The sequence below is a fragment of the Amborella trichopoda genome, chromosome 13 (assembly GCF_054954075.1).
Source record: "Amborella trichopoda isolate Santa Cruz 75 chromosome 13, AtrichopodaSantaCruz75HAP2 v2.0, whole genome shotgun sequence".
In the NCBI taxonomy this organism is placed as follows: domain Eukaryota; kingdom Viridiplantae; phylum Streptophyta; class Magnoliopsida; order Amborellales; family Amborellaceae; genus Amborella; species Amborella trichopoda.
In genome coordinates this window covers 13,387,406-13,405,928 of record NC_142348.1, presented here as the reverse complement: position 1 = coordinate 13,405,928, position 18,523 = coordinate 13,387,406, and the positions used below count along the sequence as shown (strand labels likewise).

The 18,523-nt window shown below is 37.2% G+C and overlaps 1 protein-coding gene across 1 annotated transcript; it reads left to right on the top strand.

Moving 5' to 3' along the window:
• Positions 1–237: 237 nt before the first annotated feature.
• LOC105420719 (protein DELETION OF SUV3 SUPPRESSOR 1(I)-like) lies at positions 238–18,109 on the top strand. Its single transcript, XM_011625424.3, has 3 exons — positions 238–367; positions 463–577; positions 17,714–18,109. Exons 2-3 carry the CDS (start codon positions 478–480, stop codon positions 17,842–17,844), a joined length of 231 nt encoding a protein of 76 aa, XP_011623726.1. The 5' UTR covers positions 238–367; positions 463–477; the 3' UTR covers positions 17,845–18,109.
• The last annotated feature ends 414 nt before the right edge of the window (positions 18,110–18,523 follow it).

Sequence of the window (18,523 nt, the reverse complement as noted above, 5' to 3'; positions counted from 1 at the left end):
ACACGAATCGAAAAAGAAAATTATTATAAGAGCGTGGGATTTGACTTTTTGATAATGTAGATCGGTACTAAATTTAGTGGCGATGTTTTCGAGGCCTTAGGAGGGGTAGGGTCCTATAGATCATTTCTCTACGTTAGTCGACTAACATCCATGCTCGAGATGGATGGCAGAGATGAACCATCAAGTATTCCACTTTATTGAACTAAAACTCTCTCCTTAAGGAGGCCACTCCCTCTATCTGCACGTTTCTGCTCTGAAAAGCTAAAACAAGAGCGGTACTCTCGCTCTAAGCTTCAACTCTCCGCTGCTGTCGCTCTTTAACATTCTTATGTTCAATCAGGAGCAGTGAATAATTTATTTCTCAATTGTAGGTTATGTGTGGCCTTTTCCTCAGTTGATGTGTTTTGAATTTTCCTCATCATGTGATTTGATGCTTAAAACTCTTCTCTTCTTTTTCTACAGCACAACATTATTAATATGGCAACTACTCCTGAGAATGAGAAAAAAGTTGTAAACGAGGAGCCCAAAATCGATCTCTTTGAGGATGATGATGAGTTCGAAGAATTCGAATCTGAAGGTACTTTGACATTTGCCCGTGGTCTTCTAACCCCTGATTGCTAGGTCGTTAATTGTTTCCAAGGCTGTAGCAATGACTAATTGTGCATAAACATTTTCCTTTTTCTAGGTCTCCTTTTATAACAATTAATGTGTCGTAAGTTACAAACAGAATCCATTGCATATTCAAATATAGTTCTTTGAAGGAATATTTCTAAGTCTTTCCCTAACTTCACTTATATATATATATATATATATATATATATATATATATATATATATATTTTTTGATATCATTTCTAGAAATTTTATGATGATCTGGTTTGGTTGTTGCAAGTTTGATCCGGATTTCAACTGCATGGCTTAATACTCTTTTTAATTTGGAACTGATATTCTCCATTTTATATTCGCAAATTTTTGGTGGCCCTTTGTGTTATCTACTTTAGAGAATCAAGCCTAATTTGCTCAAGAGATGATCACTTGAGCTTATCTTGGTTGCTTTGAAATATGAATACATGATGAATTGCTGCAGAGGTGGATTCAATATTATTTTAATGACTTACTACCTTAATGTTTTAGTCTCTGTAAATTTCAGGTTACATAATATTATGTTGAGGTAAATTTGAGAAAGTAGAATTAGGTGGTATGGCCATGTGCAGTGCAGACCCAGTACATCACCTCTTAGGAGGTATGAGTTAGATCGAGTGGAAGGTTCAAAAAGGGCAAGGGATAGGCCCAAAAGGGTATGGTTGGAAGTAGTAAGAAAAGATATGGGGACTTAATGGCCTCTTTGAGGGTATGGCTTTAGATAGAGTAGAATAGTAGGTCAAGACTCGTGTAGCTAACCCCAAATGGTTGGAAAAAAGCTGATGGTGATGATGATGATGATAAAATGAATAAGAGATTGATTTGATTCAATCAAACTTCATAAGTTATCTGATGGTCTTCTGAGTTTTGACATTATGATTCATACCTAAAGATTATTGAGGTTGTGTTATTTATGCTTAAGCTACTTTTGTATATTTCTATTATAGAAACGTCGCTTTCAAAATCCATAATGCAATGCCTATGTTTGGTTCGTGGATCTACCCAAAGTCATAGATATGCATATAGAACCCAAAGTCACAGGTATGTATACAAAATTTCTAGAGCATAAAGAATGATATTTGATATCGAAATCACGATAAGGTTTGAGGTGTTAATGACCTCACAAGAACAGGAAAAATTGGATAACTTTCATGGGCTTCAAGCAATTTTAAGGCATTACAACACAACTTTGTATTGGTGCTTTTGCAAAGGAATATATAATTGAGTTTGTACAGGACACAGGATTCCTCCTTCATAAACCATGTTACAACATTTCGATATGCTTTGTTTATTCCTATTGTGTCTTAGAATCATGGATTGAAGAACTAGAGACATACGAACGACTGAAGGGACAATGAGACCACGAGGCAAAGGCTTGATAACAAATAATTTGGAACTAAAGTCTAATCTTAGAAGTTGGATTCTGATTCTTCAGTGACAATCTAGCCATGTCATCCATTGGCCAGTCCAGACCAAAATATTTCACTTCTATTCTCTAACTTCTGCATTTGTGTGCCTCTGGCTTTGAATGGCAATCTAAGGTGGTTGAGTGACTAAGTGGGGCAAACATAATAGGTGCATGGTCATGCTAGCTTTAGTTAAGTTTGGGGGGATTATAAGTGGATATTGTATGTGTTCCCTAGGTATGCTGATGGGGGAGTTTGCGGCACCTTGGTAGTGCTGTTTAGGCTCTGTACATGCAATACCCCATCAGATGTTGATGCGGTAGAGATTGGTCTAGCACCGACCCCTACATTGGTCCATTCGCCGCCCACTCATTCATGCTTGTCTAGTGGATTTTGACGCTGTGAACTCCGTCTCGTTCCAATGTAGTCTCATCTCAAGCGTTGAGTCTAGAATCCCTCTCACCCGTTCCAGTGTCGTATAGCTGGATTTCATTGCTTCTTGCTTTTTCTTATCAGAATTGATGGTCTGTCTTTTTATACATACATTTGCTTACATCTTTGTAAGTGATAGTATCCAAACAGTCTTAAGTTCAATGTTAATTACTACACGTTTGAATTTTTTGTATGAAAATTTTCATCAGTAATTGCAATAATAGATATGTTGCACTGTGATCTTTTTACATCAAAAGTACCTTAGGTAATTTCAATGGTAAATGCCATGCAATTTGGTCTTCTGAAAATTTCAAGGTGAGGATTTATGGGGTAACTTACAAGGTATTGGGGATGGTTTCTCTCAATCGTACTTCCGAGTTCTTTTAGTTGAATTTATCTAGTTGATGTATTTACAAGAAATTGCACAATACATCTGGTATATATGGAATTGTTGAAGAAAGAATGACCACAAATACTTTCTCAAAAAAGATTGACCACAAATAGAACATGTTTGGCAATATTGGGTAGTGCCGTATCTTCTAATATGTCTCTTGGAGGAGGCAACTATTTTCAAATTCTATGTTGAACACTCTGTTGGTTGTAATGGCTGGGCTATGGCTGATTTTCTCTTCCCCTCTAATGTCGTGAATAATTTTGGCCATAAAGATGATTTATCCTCTTTCTAATGAAGCTAAGCCCTAAACGTGGAAGTACTGGACCTGGCTCTTTTAGTTCTATTGATTTCTTGATACTGATAAATCCGAAGTAGAGCTACCAAAGTGCCACATTGTGATTTTTTTCTCTACAAAGATCTCTTACGATATATTATGTTTTGAATGCTACTCAAAAGATGTGAAAAGGTGCAGTTATTTGCCGATAAATGTAAGGAAAGATCTGACCATGGGGAACAACCATTAAAAATGAGCGGCTACAAACATTTCTATGGAGTTGTTTCTGCTATCATTTGTATTATATTTATGCCCCTTGACAATATTAGAGGAATGCAGTTTGTAATACCTTCAATTGAAATGCGAGTACCCTAAGTTGGTCTCTATGTTTTTAAGTGATCTAGGGCTGCTAATCATACTAGTAGTGAGCTTTCCGTCTTATCTATGATGTGACACCCTTGTGAAATTCAGACCAAACTTCTGATTGCAGAGTTCTACCTGTATTAAAGATGTCCCTTCAACAATTTGTTCCTTTTTTCCTGCCACTTTTGCTAGAGCATTTAATATCTGTTGAATATGAAATATGGTTCTTTTTGGCTGACTTATTGAATGCTCGTGTTTTTTTTTCTTCATTCTTTAGATATATTTTGTCTATGATCTTGTGGCTCATTGGGAGAATGAGGTTGGATAGGTTTGCTACTTTAACTTTGGAGTCTCTTTACGTAGTTGTCTACTTGCCCTTGTGCAACTTGATATCTATAGTATCAAGGTTCATGTCATATATGCTCTCGTTCTGTGGAGGCTAAATTGTTCATGGGGAAGTTGTGCTGGTGATTATCGAGTGTAAATTTTGATTTTTGTTCTATGTATTATATCCAAAATTTATGTTTTTGCTTTGTGCCGAAGTGGGCGGATTTTAGAAACATATATGTTATGATCACTATTTTGTTTTTTTTATCTGTCAATATGTTTAAATTTCTTAAAAATCTCTCTTGCTTGTCTAGAATATCTCTGGATAAGGAGGTGCAATCATCAGTTTTCTTCTTGATTTTCCCGTGTTGTAGTCTTCGTTTGTATCGTCTCTTCTTGGGTTGTTGTCATCATCATCTTTTACCTTGTACTTTGGTCTATCAAAACCATCAGAGCCCATATCTTAATGTGAATATCATCAAAGAGTTTAATCAAGAAGTATTTTTTAGTATGGTATATCTCATTCTGCTGGTCATGTCATTGATTTGACCAGTTTAGCCATATCTAGGTGGGGTGGAGTCGATGGACCTGCCTAGAATGACAGCCCCTTTTTGGGGCATAAGTCTGGACTTGGATCTTTTAATTGTATGATATAATTTTGTACTTCAGTACTCGTGTTTTTGGACATGGATTCATTACCAACCCATAGGCAATACCATGTGGCATGGTTTGCAAACACGGACCCATCCCGGGGGCAGTCAATCACTGGGTTGCATTGACATGGACTTGGTGGGTTGACAAGGCAGGTCAAAGAGAGAACCATCCTTGTATCTTTCTTCATCTATGAGATAGAAAATATGGGTTGCATTGACATGTGACTTAATGGATCGACAAGGCAGGTCAAAGAGAGAACCATCCTTGTATCTTTTTTCGTCTATGAGATAGAATATATATATATATATATATATATATATATATATATAGAGAGAGAGAGAGAGAGAGAGAACTCTATTTTTAACTCTATGGGTTTAATTAGTTTTCTTAGGAACTGTTTGCATTTTGTAGTTGTTGTTGGAAGCAAGGCTGTATTCGTGCACTCCTCATTATGAGGCATTTTGTGGCATGCTAATTTATAGTGAAAGAGACGGATTTGTATTTTAAACATGAGTTACCAGCCATGGGTAAGACTTTAAAAAGTTTGTTCTCTCCCAAGGGTGATGTGGCAGCTTGGTAGGTGACTTATGCAAGCCATCAAAATTGGCTCAATTTACCAAATAAATTGAACTTGGGACACAGTGTTGTGATGTCAACAACTAACCAATCTAGCCAAAGCCTGATTCATGCCCATTTCAATTTTTATTTAACTAGAAAATACCCCTAAGCTTTATTTTAAAAATATATTTTTAACTACTTCCTTGCACAAAACTTAGGGAAACTGGGTTAAAACTTCTATTTGATCCTGTTGTTGGCTTCGTCTAGTTGACTCGGGCATATCCCTAGTCAATCAACCAGGTTTGCAAACTCTGCCATGTGGTTTCATTCATAGTTATCCGAAGCAATTCAGAAACCGAATCGATTTAGGAATCAGAAGTGAGGAATTGCCGCCAGCTAGAAGATTCCTATTTTTGGAATCAGCGTTCATATAAGAGGAATAGTGGGAACGAGATTCCTATTTTTAGGAATCGCGATTCAACCAAAATATAAACGAGATCCCTACATAGATGGAATCGCGATTTGTAGCTCTTTGGAGTCGAGTTGTTGACCTAGTTGGAATCGACTAATATGGAATTGAGATTCTTTCATTTATAAAATCGAGATTCTGACATCTTTGGAATTGAGAAGGAACTGAGAGGGAAACAATACATGTCTCAATGCCATCATTCATTGACCTACTTGCCATACATGTACGTTTATGTTATTTGCATTACATTATTACTTGCATCTTGGAGTTGGAATCTCTCCATTGGATCAATACAATGCATACTTAAAGAATTAGGTAGAGAACGTGGACCACCACTTTGGTTTCTATTGCTCATTTCAGGTTAAAAAAGATGACGATTCCTTGTAGCTTGAGATTGAATGTCTAGCTCGAGTAGTTTGATGCCTTGAAAACTTATAAACATCACCTCTCAAAAAAAATGCAAAAGAAAAAAAGGGAGAAGTTGTAAAATTTCGCTAAATGTGAAATCCAGTTTCAACTAGTGTAGAATCGAGATTCACCAATTGCGGAATCAAGAACTAGTAAATATTAGAAACGAGATTCTATACGTGTTGGAATCGAGATTCTAGACTTTACGAAAACAGGTTCCATGAAGTTTCCCAATCGGAATCGCCGAATCGGGGTTTCGAATTGGAATCGCGACTTTCAATGTTTCTATGGTCATCTAATGTCACTTTTACACTATATCATTGCACACTCACGCATAAGCATTCACACGTCCACACAATTTCATCGATATAAATAGTGACATTTTTCAACATAAAACTAGCAAATATATATAGGATGTGTTTTTGTCAATGTTATTAGAGCCTGAACGACCACCAAACCGGTAAGAAGTCTGGTCTAGTCAAAACCAATATGACAACCAGTCGAACTAGTTGGACTAGGTTTAGAAAATGATGAAAAATTAGGAATTATAGTTTAAAAATCTAAAATACTTTAGAAAACATTTCCTGACCTTATTTTGCTATAGCCTAGTAGGTTAAAACCAAACAGTTTGACCGGCCAAAACCTGTCAACATTGATTTTAATTTGTTTTCAATCAAGTCCGATTTTTGCTTTGGACTAGACTATCCAACGCACTAGTTGGTGGTTGGACTACCATGTCTGGTGTGTTCTTGATAACTATGGTTCTCTTATGGTTGCGACTTCATAGAATTTGGTAATGCCACACCTCGAAGTCGGCAAAAAAAACAAAAAATGGTTTTTTAGTGTAAGGAACCCTTGTGATGGCATGCGAACCTATTTTTGTCCCTGATTGTGGAATTTAGAGCTCCAAAAATTGGTGCAGGTCTGACAGATTTGTGAGGACTTGAGATGTATGGTCCAAAAACCATGTTGCGAGATGGACGATTTGGGGGACTTGAAAACCGGTTTCTTTAAGATCCATGATCGTCAAGCTGTAGAGTATCAAGAGGTTTATTGGCATTGAATATGCATTTTGCGATGAGATTTTGAGGTGTGGCTTGATAAAGCTGTGACCTTACAAAATGGTTTACAAATAGATACATTCATAAATAGATATATTACCAAGGGGAATAAGTAGGGGAATGGATTTTGAATTCATTTCCATGACTCTTTTTTTCCTCAAATTTTCCTAAAATATCGTTAAGGATGCTGAAAATAAAAATAGGAATTCCTACTAAATAGAAATTCCATAGTTCTATTCGAGTTAAAATAGGAAATTCCTACGAGAATAAGGTTTTCCATCAAAATAACAAGATACATATCTCAACAAAACAGATAAGTATTCCGAAAAAATTGAAAATAGTTAGAATTTAAGAAATATAATTAAGTATAATAGATAGAAAACTGAACAAATGCATAGTTAAAACTAAATAGCTTAAAAAATTAATAAATAAAATTAATATTATTTTTTATTTAAATTAAATGAATTTAAAAATTCTTTTTAGATTATTTTGCAAAGTTTTTCAGCTTCACTTCAGTGTTTTTGCATGCGTGCATGTGTTTTTGTTTGGGTTTTCTTGATACACTGGATTCGACAATCTTTGAGGTCATAGATCCTCTTGACTTGAGAGTTTGTTTTATCCCTAATTGAAATTGTATTTTTCTCGTCTTTGATGTCCTTTCTCTCTATCTTTTATCTAGACGCTGCATTGAGAATTGGGAAGACACAACACGGAGTAAATTTCAGCGACTTTAGCTAGGCAAGGGGAACTTGGTTTAGTCACCCACAGGAAATGGACTTCCATCTTGTGGGTTCTATAATAAAACTACAATTAGATGGCTCTTTTTATGAGTAAATGGTACATTTTATTGCGCAAAATTGTAAAGTAGAATTTGCTATTGCAGAGAAAGACTCCCTATCGATGTAGGTCCAAGGGACTTGGCTTTTACACGAGTGTTAACACATAAGGAGGGCCATGATAGACGGACTATTGTTAGGGTTTAAGGCTAGATTATGCCTTTTTTTCCATATCAATTTAGGGCTTAGTATGTTTTGGATAAGTTCATGTTCTAAAATAGGATTAGGTTTTTTTATTTATGGAGGATAGCATAATAGAGTTTGGGACAGGGCATGGGGATGACTTCGGGATTTGATTCAGGGCGAAGATTGCTGGATTGAATAAATGACAGCGGTAAGTTCGGGAAGATGAAGTGTTTATGGGAAAGTGGGGTTTGATGAAGTTCTTTTGATTCAAGTACTAAGGCATTAGCGTGTCACTCTAATGTAATCATTTCAAGTTCAAATCGAGGTTTTTGAGATCTGCGGCCCTTATTTCTCAGGAATTACCCTAATTTGGATGTTTTATTGAGCCTCAAATCATGGTTGAAAGTTCTTCTCCTTGTGAAGATTCTTAATTATCTAGGTTTTTGTCTTGAAATTAGAGTTTCTAGTTTACTTAGTTTTTTATTCCCCCACTTTTCCTTAAAGAAAGTTTCCTTTCGTAATTTAATCCCTGGTTTCCTAAATATTATGGTTGCATCATTCCATAAGTTGTGAAAGTTGATTTCTTAGGCAAGCCTAAGTTTGCTTGAAATCCAAGCGACGCCAGAGTGAGGCCGATCCTCCATCAATGCATCTCTATCCATACCATCAAGTCCCAAACAGTCTATGTCCAAACCATCTCCTTCCATACTAAAAGTCACAATTCTACACTAAGACCTTGAGCTTATTCCAATCACACTCAAACCCTAAACCCTAATCGAACAAAAGCCTTAACTTTGCCATCCATATTTGACCCAGAAGTTTCTAGTTCTAATTCTCAATCCAGCCCATCATATAGTACTAACTTTATTGGAACCAAACTACTTGTTCCTACGTCATGGTTGGTGTATATAAGGTTTTAGGGATAAAGGGATGAAGGTACTATAAATATGTATGGGACAAATACCATTAACAATTTAGGAGTAGGTTTGTTCTAGAATCAACCCAAACCCACATCTAAGGCTCTGGCTGAAGTTGCATAGAATCAACAATATGCTAAAACTAGGGTTTTCACAACATCAACACCATGAAGAAGGGTGAGGCATTAATGATGAGGATGCGGCGAGAAGAAAATAAAAGCTAGTAAAAAACTAGAGATTCAAAGAAAATGCCCTTTCGTTGGGTCTATTAGGGAGTACATCCTAAAGGTTGAGAGATTTGGCCTGCAAGGATTCCACCCTAAATATTTCTTTACAAGACCTAAAATCAATTCCTCTCTCTCTCTCTCTCTCTCTCTCTCTCTCTCTCCCCCCCCCCCAATCCTATGGGCATGTGTGTGTGGGCACGCGCATGCGTGTGCGTGCGTGCTTGTGTGTAGTAGAGCATGGTTTGGCGACACCATGGCTGGTGGTATGTTGGGAGAAATTTGGGAGCGTGCATGCCACCTCATGTACCAGTTGGAAGAAATCATGATCCAAGGGGCTTGAGATTGTTGGGTCAGGGTAGAGCTTGACTCCCTTGGAGGCTGGAATTGGTGTCTTGGAGGCTAACATGTAGGAGCCATGTGGCACTTATGATACTCGTATGGAAATGCTCATGGATGACCTCAAAACCTTGGTGGATTCCTTCAAGGCAATTTTTGTGACCCTACAAGCAGAAATGGCCCTTTTCAATAAGCCCTTGTGTAACACCATGGGCTGGCTAGACTCTTGAAATGTTAGGGTGCCAAAACCCAAGGCATTTGAAGGCATAAGGGACTCCATGGTGTTGAAGAACATTTGATGGGTCATAGAGCAGTACTTTGAAGCTGCTCATGTCTTTGAGGTTTGTGCTATGTACCTCATTGGAGATGCCAAATCTCTGGTGGCAGATGCAGGTCCAGGACATTTAAAGGCCCAAGTTGAGCTCTTGAAAGGCCTCGAAACAAGAGCTGAGGGATCAATATTTCCTGGGCAATCTGGCCTAGGTGGCTCGTGGGGCTTTACAAAAGCTTCAATAGATGGGCTTGGTCAGGCAGTATTTGAAGATGTTTGCATCTCTCGTGCTGGACATCAGGACCATGACCTAGGAGGATCAGTTGTTCAAATTCTACATATGGTTCAAGATTAGGCCCTGGCCCAGTTGTGGAGGTAATATGTCTAAGACTTGTCCACTTCTATGGCAATAGTGGCGTGTCTAGTCCTTCAACCTTCACGTTGAGGAAAGTCAACCTGCAAGAAAAGCCTAAAGTCCAACAGCCAAAGAGTGGTGCACTGTAGCATGGCCAGACCTGAGAAAGGGGTGATCAAAGAGAGAGAGGCACCCCGAAGCCTTTTGCCTATGCAAGGGATTGCGCACAAAAGCAGCCCATCACCGTAGTTCAACTAGTTAATGGGGATGAAGTGGCACTTGCCCAATCTTGCTTGATAAAACTTTTTGATGTAGATAAAAATTAGGAAAAATTCAGAATTGTAATTTTATTATTTTTTGAATTTATCTTTTTAGGAATGGGTTGAGTTTTAGGAAAGGTAAATGTTGGTGTGAGTTAGTTTTTTTAAGCTTATCTTAGAATTAGTGAGAGATTCAAGAGGGATTTAAATAGATTTAGTGAGAGATTTAAATGTGAGAAAGATATGGGAAGGATAAGAGAGCGATATGGAGGCTCGTATAGATGAGAGAAAATAGGGAAAAGAGATTGAGAGAGAAAATAAGGAGAAGAGATTTATGTGGGAGAGAGAGAGTTTTATTTATTTTGGGTTTTTTTATTTGTTTATTTTTTTTCTTAAAGTCTATTTAAAGGGAAGAGTCCATCATATTAAAGAAAAATGATCAAAGAATGAGAACTGAGAAAAGTTGATCTTGTGGAAAGATCTGAATTGAGAGAAGTTGATATTGTGAAAAGATCTGAATTGAGTAAAGTTGATATTGTGAAAAGATCATTTTTGGGGTGGACTCCCTTACAGACCTTGAGAAATGGTATAATCTCTTAAACTTTATTTTCATTTTTATTTTTTGGTTGGTTATTATTTTTTCCCTGCATCAATTGGTATCAGAGTCTTGAGATCTTGATCTAGTTATGGAGAGCTACGATCAAAGATTTGATAGACTCAAAAAAGACCTAGTAGAGCATATTAGCAAAGTAGTATAACAATGTCTACGATATCTATTTCATAGATTGCAATCGGAATATGAGGAACAAACATATGATGAGGTAGATCTCGATACAAAAGATGATGCCGATAATCCAGATGTGCAAGAAATGTTGAAAATCAATTATGAAGAAGAAGATATGTGTGATGCAGTATTCGAAATCCAACCAAGTGAGTTTGAAGGAAAAATCAAACTTGAGCCCAAGATCACTGTGTTCTACTTCGAGATAAGTACGAAGCATTCGATGAATCGGCTTAATGAACAAATTAAAGAAAAAGTGGTGGGAGTACATCACCAACTTTCGAGAAGGCCTATAAAATATTTGAGTTCTATAAGCTCAAGGTCGAGCTTCTCCCAACCCGGGGAGAATGACGGATAAAAATTAGGAAAAATTCAGAATTGTAATTTTATTATTTTTTGAATTTATCTTTTTAGGAATGGGTTGAGTTTTTAGGAAAGGTAAATCTTGGTGTGAGTTAGTTTTTTTAAGTTTATTTTGGATTTAGTGAGAGATTTAAGGGGGATTTAAATAGATTTAGTGAGAGATTTACGGGGGATTTAAGTATGAGAAAGATATGGGATTTAGATATAGGAAGAATAAGGGAGAGATATGGAGACTCATATGGATGAGAGAAAATAGGGAAAAGAGATTGAGAGAGAAAATAAGGAGAAGATATTTACATGGGAGAGAGATAGAGAGTTTTATTTATTTTCGGTTTTTGTATTTATTTATTTTTTCTTAAAGTCTATTTAAAGGGAAGAGTCCCTCATTGTAAAGAAAATGATCAAATAATGAGAACCGAGAAAAGTTGATCTTGTGAGAAGATCTAAATTGAGAAAAGTTGATCTTGTGAGAAGATCTGAATTGAGAAAAGTTGATCTTGTGAAAATATTTGAATTGAATAAAGTTGATCTTGTGAAAAGATCGTTTTTGGGGTAGACTCCCTTGCAAACGTTAAGAGAGGGTATAATCTCGTAAACTTTATTTTTATTTTTATTTTTTGCTTGGTTATTATTTTTCCCTGCATCACTTTTGAAAGTGATATAGTTAGTAGAGACCAGTGTGTGGGCTTTCGAGGAGCCTAAGCCAAGGATCTTTAGCAAGTCGAAGGAATCAAGTGCTAACTCTAGAGGGAACATCATGAGGAGACTATTAGTGTAAGGGTGGTCCAATTGTTGTAGTAGCCTTGCTCTATGATGGATGAGGCATCCTCATCCAATGAGATGTGCAATACAAGGGGACCTCTACCTAGTCCAAGTGGGGAAGGGAGGAGGAGATTCAATGATCCTCATGAGTTCCACAACTATTACTTAACTTGTGGTAAAGCTGTAGTTCGGCCTTCCTCTTGAGGACCGCATGAGGTGGCATTTGTTGTAGTGGCAACAATAGACCTGACCACGCTCTCAATTGTTTTCACATGTTTAGTACTTGAGAGGCCTTGAAACATGTGTTGAAGTGATTAGCTTTTGCCAAGCTTGTGGCTTGAGTGGTTCGTGAGGTTTTCAGAAAGCGTCGATAGACAAGCTTAATACGGGAGCATCTCTTATGTTTGGATATTCAAACCATAGTTACCGGGATCGAGGTCAGATCCTAGATCAGGATTGGGACCGCGGTATTGAGAGATGCACGAAGATCTGTGGGATAGGGATTGAGATCTGCACACTGTGAGTTAAACGGATCATCATGATCCCAATATGAAGGGATCACGATCCAAAATTGTCTAGGATCGAATGATAAGTATATAGGATAGAGGTCCGTCCAATTCAGCATCGAGGCTCCCCAAGAGTACTTAACTGGGATACTCTAGCTTTGGAAAGAAGTTCGTTGAACGAGATGACTATATTTTTTCTGAAAGAAAAGTATTGTTAAATACAAAGAATCCTATTTTTAATAATGTATTTTTTATTTATTTTATTATTATTTATTTTATTATTATTATTATTATTATTAATATTATTGTTTTGATCATTGGCATGTGTTTCATATGTGAAACTGGAAACCCAAACTGTGGATTCAAATTTCAGTCTTTAGGCATGAAAAAAGTTCTAGTGTTTGATGAAAATGTGGTGTCCTTGTTGACCCTCATTTTGGTCTTTCACTTACATACAATTGGGCATGCGACCAGTCAAATGCTCTCTAGATTCAGAGGAAAAAGGGTCCAAAGGCAATGAAAGGGTCAACCTACATGGGTCTCTGTGATGGTAGATATGGTCAAGGGCATTGGTGACAAAGATCAATTGTATAAAGCTTATAGAGCTTCCATTAAGTGAAATGAAAAGGACTTGGGGAAGGATATGGTGAATCTTTGGCTTTGCAACTCCTCTCCCTTATCTATAAGGTTCCATAATATAATATGGCAACAACTTTTATGTGATGCTATCCCTTATCTATCGGTTCCACAATGTAATATGGCAACAACTTGTGTGTGATGCCCTTGGCCTGCCTTTTTTTTTTAATCTCTCTCCATCTCTCTTCAATATTCTTTTATGGGCCGCTTTCTCATTCAAATTCATCATAGAATCCTATTATGTCATTCCGCTAAAAAAAAAAACTTGTATGTGATGCCTATTTATTTTTGTGACTTAAAAGTCAAATTCAAGTGCCAGGCTTCAAGCGCTAGTTATTGTGGTCATTGGGACTGTTTCTCAACTAATTGATCGCTATACGGATAGCCATTTCGGAGTTCAAAATTTTTACAGAAATATGCTCACACACACACACACAGATTATGGACTAGGGAGTTAAAGAGAAGATGGGTGGGGGAAGAGGGGCATGGTCAGTGCATGAGACTTGAAAATGTGCTGGTAATCTTTGGTACCAATGTAAAAGAAACTCGAGTCCACGTTGGTGGAGGCTCGATTCCACTTACTCATGGACCCATGATTTGGATAAGAGGGAATTAACTACTGGTCTAGATCCCGAATTTGCAGATCGAGATCCCTAAGTTCAAAAAGCATTTGGAATCGAGATTTCTTGCCCCGGAGCGCAGAATGGAGCCTCTAGAGCTAGAGTGACCACCTCTTGGGCGATCCCGGTAACTATGATTCGGATCATGATTTGTTCAATTTAGTGTTTGGGCAGAAAGGTTGGGTGCGACACTCGCACATTTTCTATGGCAGCATTTAAAGATCTAGCGGCCTACAACATGTGAGGCTCATTACTATGGTGGCTTTCAGCGGCCTACAACTTTCAGCGGCCTACAAATTCATGTGCCACCATGTGAGGCTCATTACTATGGGTCGCACGTGAATTTAAGAGAGAGAAGATAGGGATGAGAGAAAATAGGGAGAGATAAAATAGGAAAGTGTTTATCTTTTTTTTTTAGTCTATTTAAGGGATATTTCCCTTCATTGTAAATTGGTGAATGAGTTAATAAAATTTGGTCTCGTGAATAGATTATTTTGGGTTGGATTCCCTTGTAGACTTTGAGAGAGGGTATATTCTCTCAACTCTTTCTTTTTTCTATTGTTATTATTCCCGTGCTATTTTCTCCCAGTATCAATTGGTATCATAGCATCAATTTGCATCACCTCTATAGAGATATGCTCAATGCAACTGTGTAGAGACTGCTTAACCGTCTCGTAGCCTATGCCAATGACTGTTGAGGCAATTAGTCGAGCCACTTACTCAGAATAGTAGGTTACGAAGTGTCCAATAGAGCCTATTCTGAGTGTCCAATAGAGCACTACTATTGGACACTTCGTAGGGGCTACTACAAGCTCATCATTTATTTAAGTTAGGTTACTTGTGTCTTTTTTACTTGTAGAGAATTGATTGGTAGAGTTGGAAATTTAATTTTAAATAGATGAAGCATTTGGATTTAATTGGGATTGGGGTTTCTTAAGGAACAATTTTTTTAATTTATAAATATGTAACTATTGGAAAAGAAAAATATAGAGAAGAAGCATAATTTACTTCTACGGTCTCATGGAAAGAAGTTTTATGGGGTGGACTCCTCCGTAGACCCCAAGAGGAGGTATATTCTCTCATCCTTCTTTTATATTTATAGTTTTAAAGTTTATTTCATTTTTCCTTGTCCCTCCTCCTTACATCAAGTGCTATAAGAGCTTCAAAAGATCTATCCATCACAATACCACAAAAACCCACTCCTATGATCAAGGATATAATGAATGTTCTGAATCAGGACATAAATAAAGTTGTGGAAGATATTCAATTGGAGATCCGTGAAATTTGAAAAGAGATCGGCGAACTTTATCGAGAGATTGTTGAAATAAATGAATAATTATGACAGATTAGAAAATATATATCAATAAGAAGAGGGTGCTCACAATCCCATAGATCTGGCATTAAATTTCACCCTAGGATGAATCGAGCTCCATGACCAACTCTGGGTGCTGACGATCAACAAGTATGCAAAAGATAGTGATGGATCAACCAGTACACCCCGGGGTCCATCTATACATGCACATAAACCAAGAGGCACAAAAGATGAACTAAGTTGATCAACAGTCCTTTGATCTATTTTGTGTTCAGTGGACAAGAGTGAGGCACTGCATCATACTGACGCATGGAGCATGAGTTAACCTGTCGAGATACATTACTGCTAAGCTCTAAACAGGGTTACTTGAAGCCTGGTTGAGCACTCATCCTGGGAAAGAAGCCACGATAGAACAAGCTCATCATTTTTCCATGCTCTATTGGACACTTCGTAGGGGCTACTATTTAAGTTATCATTTATTGGACACTCAGAATAGGCTCTATTGGACACTTCGTAACCTACTATTCTGAGTAAGTGGCACTACTATTGGACACTTCGTAGGGGCTACTACAAGCTCATCATTTATTTAAGTTAGGTTACTTGTGTCTTTTTTACTTGTAGAGAATTGATTGGTAGAGTTGGAAATTTAATTTTAAATAGATGAAGCATTTGGATTTAATTGGGATTGGGGTTTCTTAAGGAACAATTTTTTTAATTTATAAATATGTAACTATTGGAAAAGAAAAATATAGAGAAGAAGCATAATTTACTTCTACGGTCTCATGGAAAGAAGTTTTATGGGGTGGACTCCTCCGTAGACCCCAAGAGGAGGTATATTCTCTCATCCTTCTTTTATATTTATAGTTTTAAAGTTTATTTCATTTTTCCTTGTCCCTCCTCCTTACATCAAGTGCTATAAGAGCTTCAAAAGATCTATCCATCACAATACCACAAAAACCCACTCCTATGATCAAGGATATAATGAATGTTCTGAATCAGGACATAAATAAAGTTGTGGAAGATATTCAATTGGAGATCCGTGAAATTTGAAAAGAGATCGGCGAACTTTATCGAGAGATTGTTGAAATAAATGAATAATTATGACAGATTAGAAAATATATATCAATAAGAAGAGGGTGCTCACAATCCCATAGATCTGGCATTAAATTTCACCCTAGGATGAATCGAGCTCCATGACCAACTCTGGGTGCTGATCCCGTACATAATGAGCAACTGTTAAGGCAAGAACCATGACATATGGAGTGTCCACGAATTTGGAATTGTGATCCATAGTCATTAGATATATGATTAGATATTCTTTTTATCCTACTAACTGATATATGATTAGACAAACTGTCAATTCACTAACTCGCTATACTATAGGACCATGCGTGTATCTATACATGTTGATTATATGCCCCCTATATTGATAGGAGATTGATCTCAAGGCGCCGTGAACACCATCAAAAGACTGGTTCTTCAAGGATTAATTTTAGTTTCCAGGTGCATCTATAATATAGAGAATATATAATGTATGTACTCATGGTATGTATCAGACAAGTGATCCCATGTGCTCCCAAGGTAGGGTAACTTGAGGGGAATGGACGATCCCCCGACTCACTCCCTCTTCTTCTCCCAATATAGCTATGCCGAGTATAGAATGATCTCCTCTATAGTGAAATTAGCAGTTTCAGGTATTCCCTGAGAATTTGGGCATCTGCTTCACCAACTCAGATCTATAAGATGAGCTCATCCTAATTTGTTTCCAAGATAATGTTTCATGAGCATGCATCGCAGATTGAAGTGGATAGCGATTTCATTAGAGAAAACTCATGGGCTGGCATGTTCACTTTCCCATATAGTTCTTCAAACTTGCAATTTCTTATGAAAGTTTGGACTCTTTTTTTCCACCTATTTCTTGTTAGCTACCTGAGGGGTTACTGTTTTTAATGTGTACTTGTTAATGTGGTTCGTCATTGTTTTGCATTTGTTCAGAATGTTTAGTTATTCTTATGTGTATATTTGAGATACCTGAAGTTTTTTTTTTGACTTTTCTTCTCTTTTAATTGAGACTTCTAGTTTTTCTTTTAAGTTTTTGCATTGAACAACTAATCGCTTAAGAGTTTACTTCTATCCATGCTTTTTGAACTTTTAAATCCTTAGCCATTGCAGTCCCTTGTGTATTGTTTCAATTTCAGCTTTACTATTGTATCCTGTAGGAGGTCTAGGGAAATGGGTATAAGAGAGGGGGAAGGGGGGCCAGGGGGGGGGGGGGGGGGGGGGGTGGTGGTTCATGTAACGAACTTTACAATGTAACATGCATGATTCAAACTTTTAACTGGCATCCAATTGTTATTTTTGTCTTTCTGAGTACTTAAGGTCAACTTTCTCATATATCATTTTTTGGAAATACGTAGAGTGGGATGACAAGGAAGACGGAAATGAAGTTTTGCAACTGTGGGAAGATGACTGGGACGATGATGATGTCAACGATGATTTCTCAATACAACTGAAGCGGGAACTCGAAAGCAACTCGGAGAAGAACTGATCATCTCTGTCTCTCTATCTCTCTCTCTCTCTCTCTCTCTCTCTCTCCTGCAGCTCTGGATCTCTTTTGGGAAATACAGCCTAGGAGAAAATGTGAACATGGGGAAGTTAAGAGTGTTTTGATGCATTTCTGGACTTGAGCTCAAGTCTTAAAACTAAAGCATTTTGCATCTCTTAACGTGAATTGTGTAGCCTAGGAGAAAATGTGAACATGGAGAAGTATGTTTTTTATGCATCCCCGAACTGAAACTCAGCATTAAAAACTACAGCGCTGTCTCCTTTTTCCTTGTTCTTTCCTGTGAGTGACCTTTTTTGACACAATACGGACCCTGGGCCTCGTTTCATACAAATGAGGCCCAAATTCCTGTGGTCCTGACTCATTCATTTGATTTCTTCGGTGAGGGGCGAAATAATCTGCAGTAATCCATGTCCATAGGCTTAATTAAAGGCCCAAGCGCAGCTCAACCCGGATAGTCCATAAATTCTCTAATAACTGTGATCCTTATGTATAACAAATGTTACTGTTAAAATGGGTCGTAATGGATATATTTATGAAAATATTGCTAATTTTTGTCTAAAAATTTATTTTTTAAATAACTCAACAAGGGTAAATTTGAGCATTCACTAAAGGTACAATGGTATTTCAGAAATTAGTCTCAAAATGTTTTCGGTACAATACT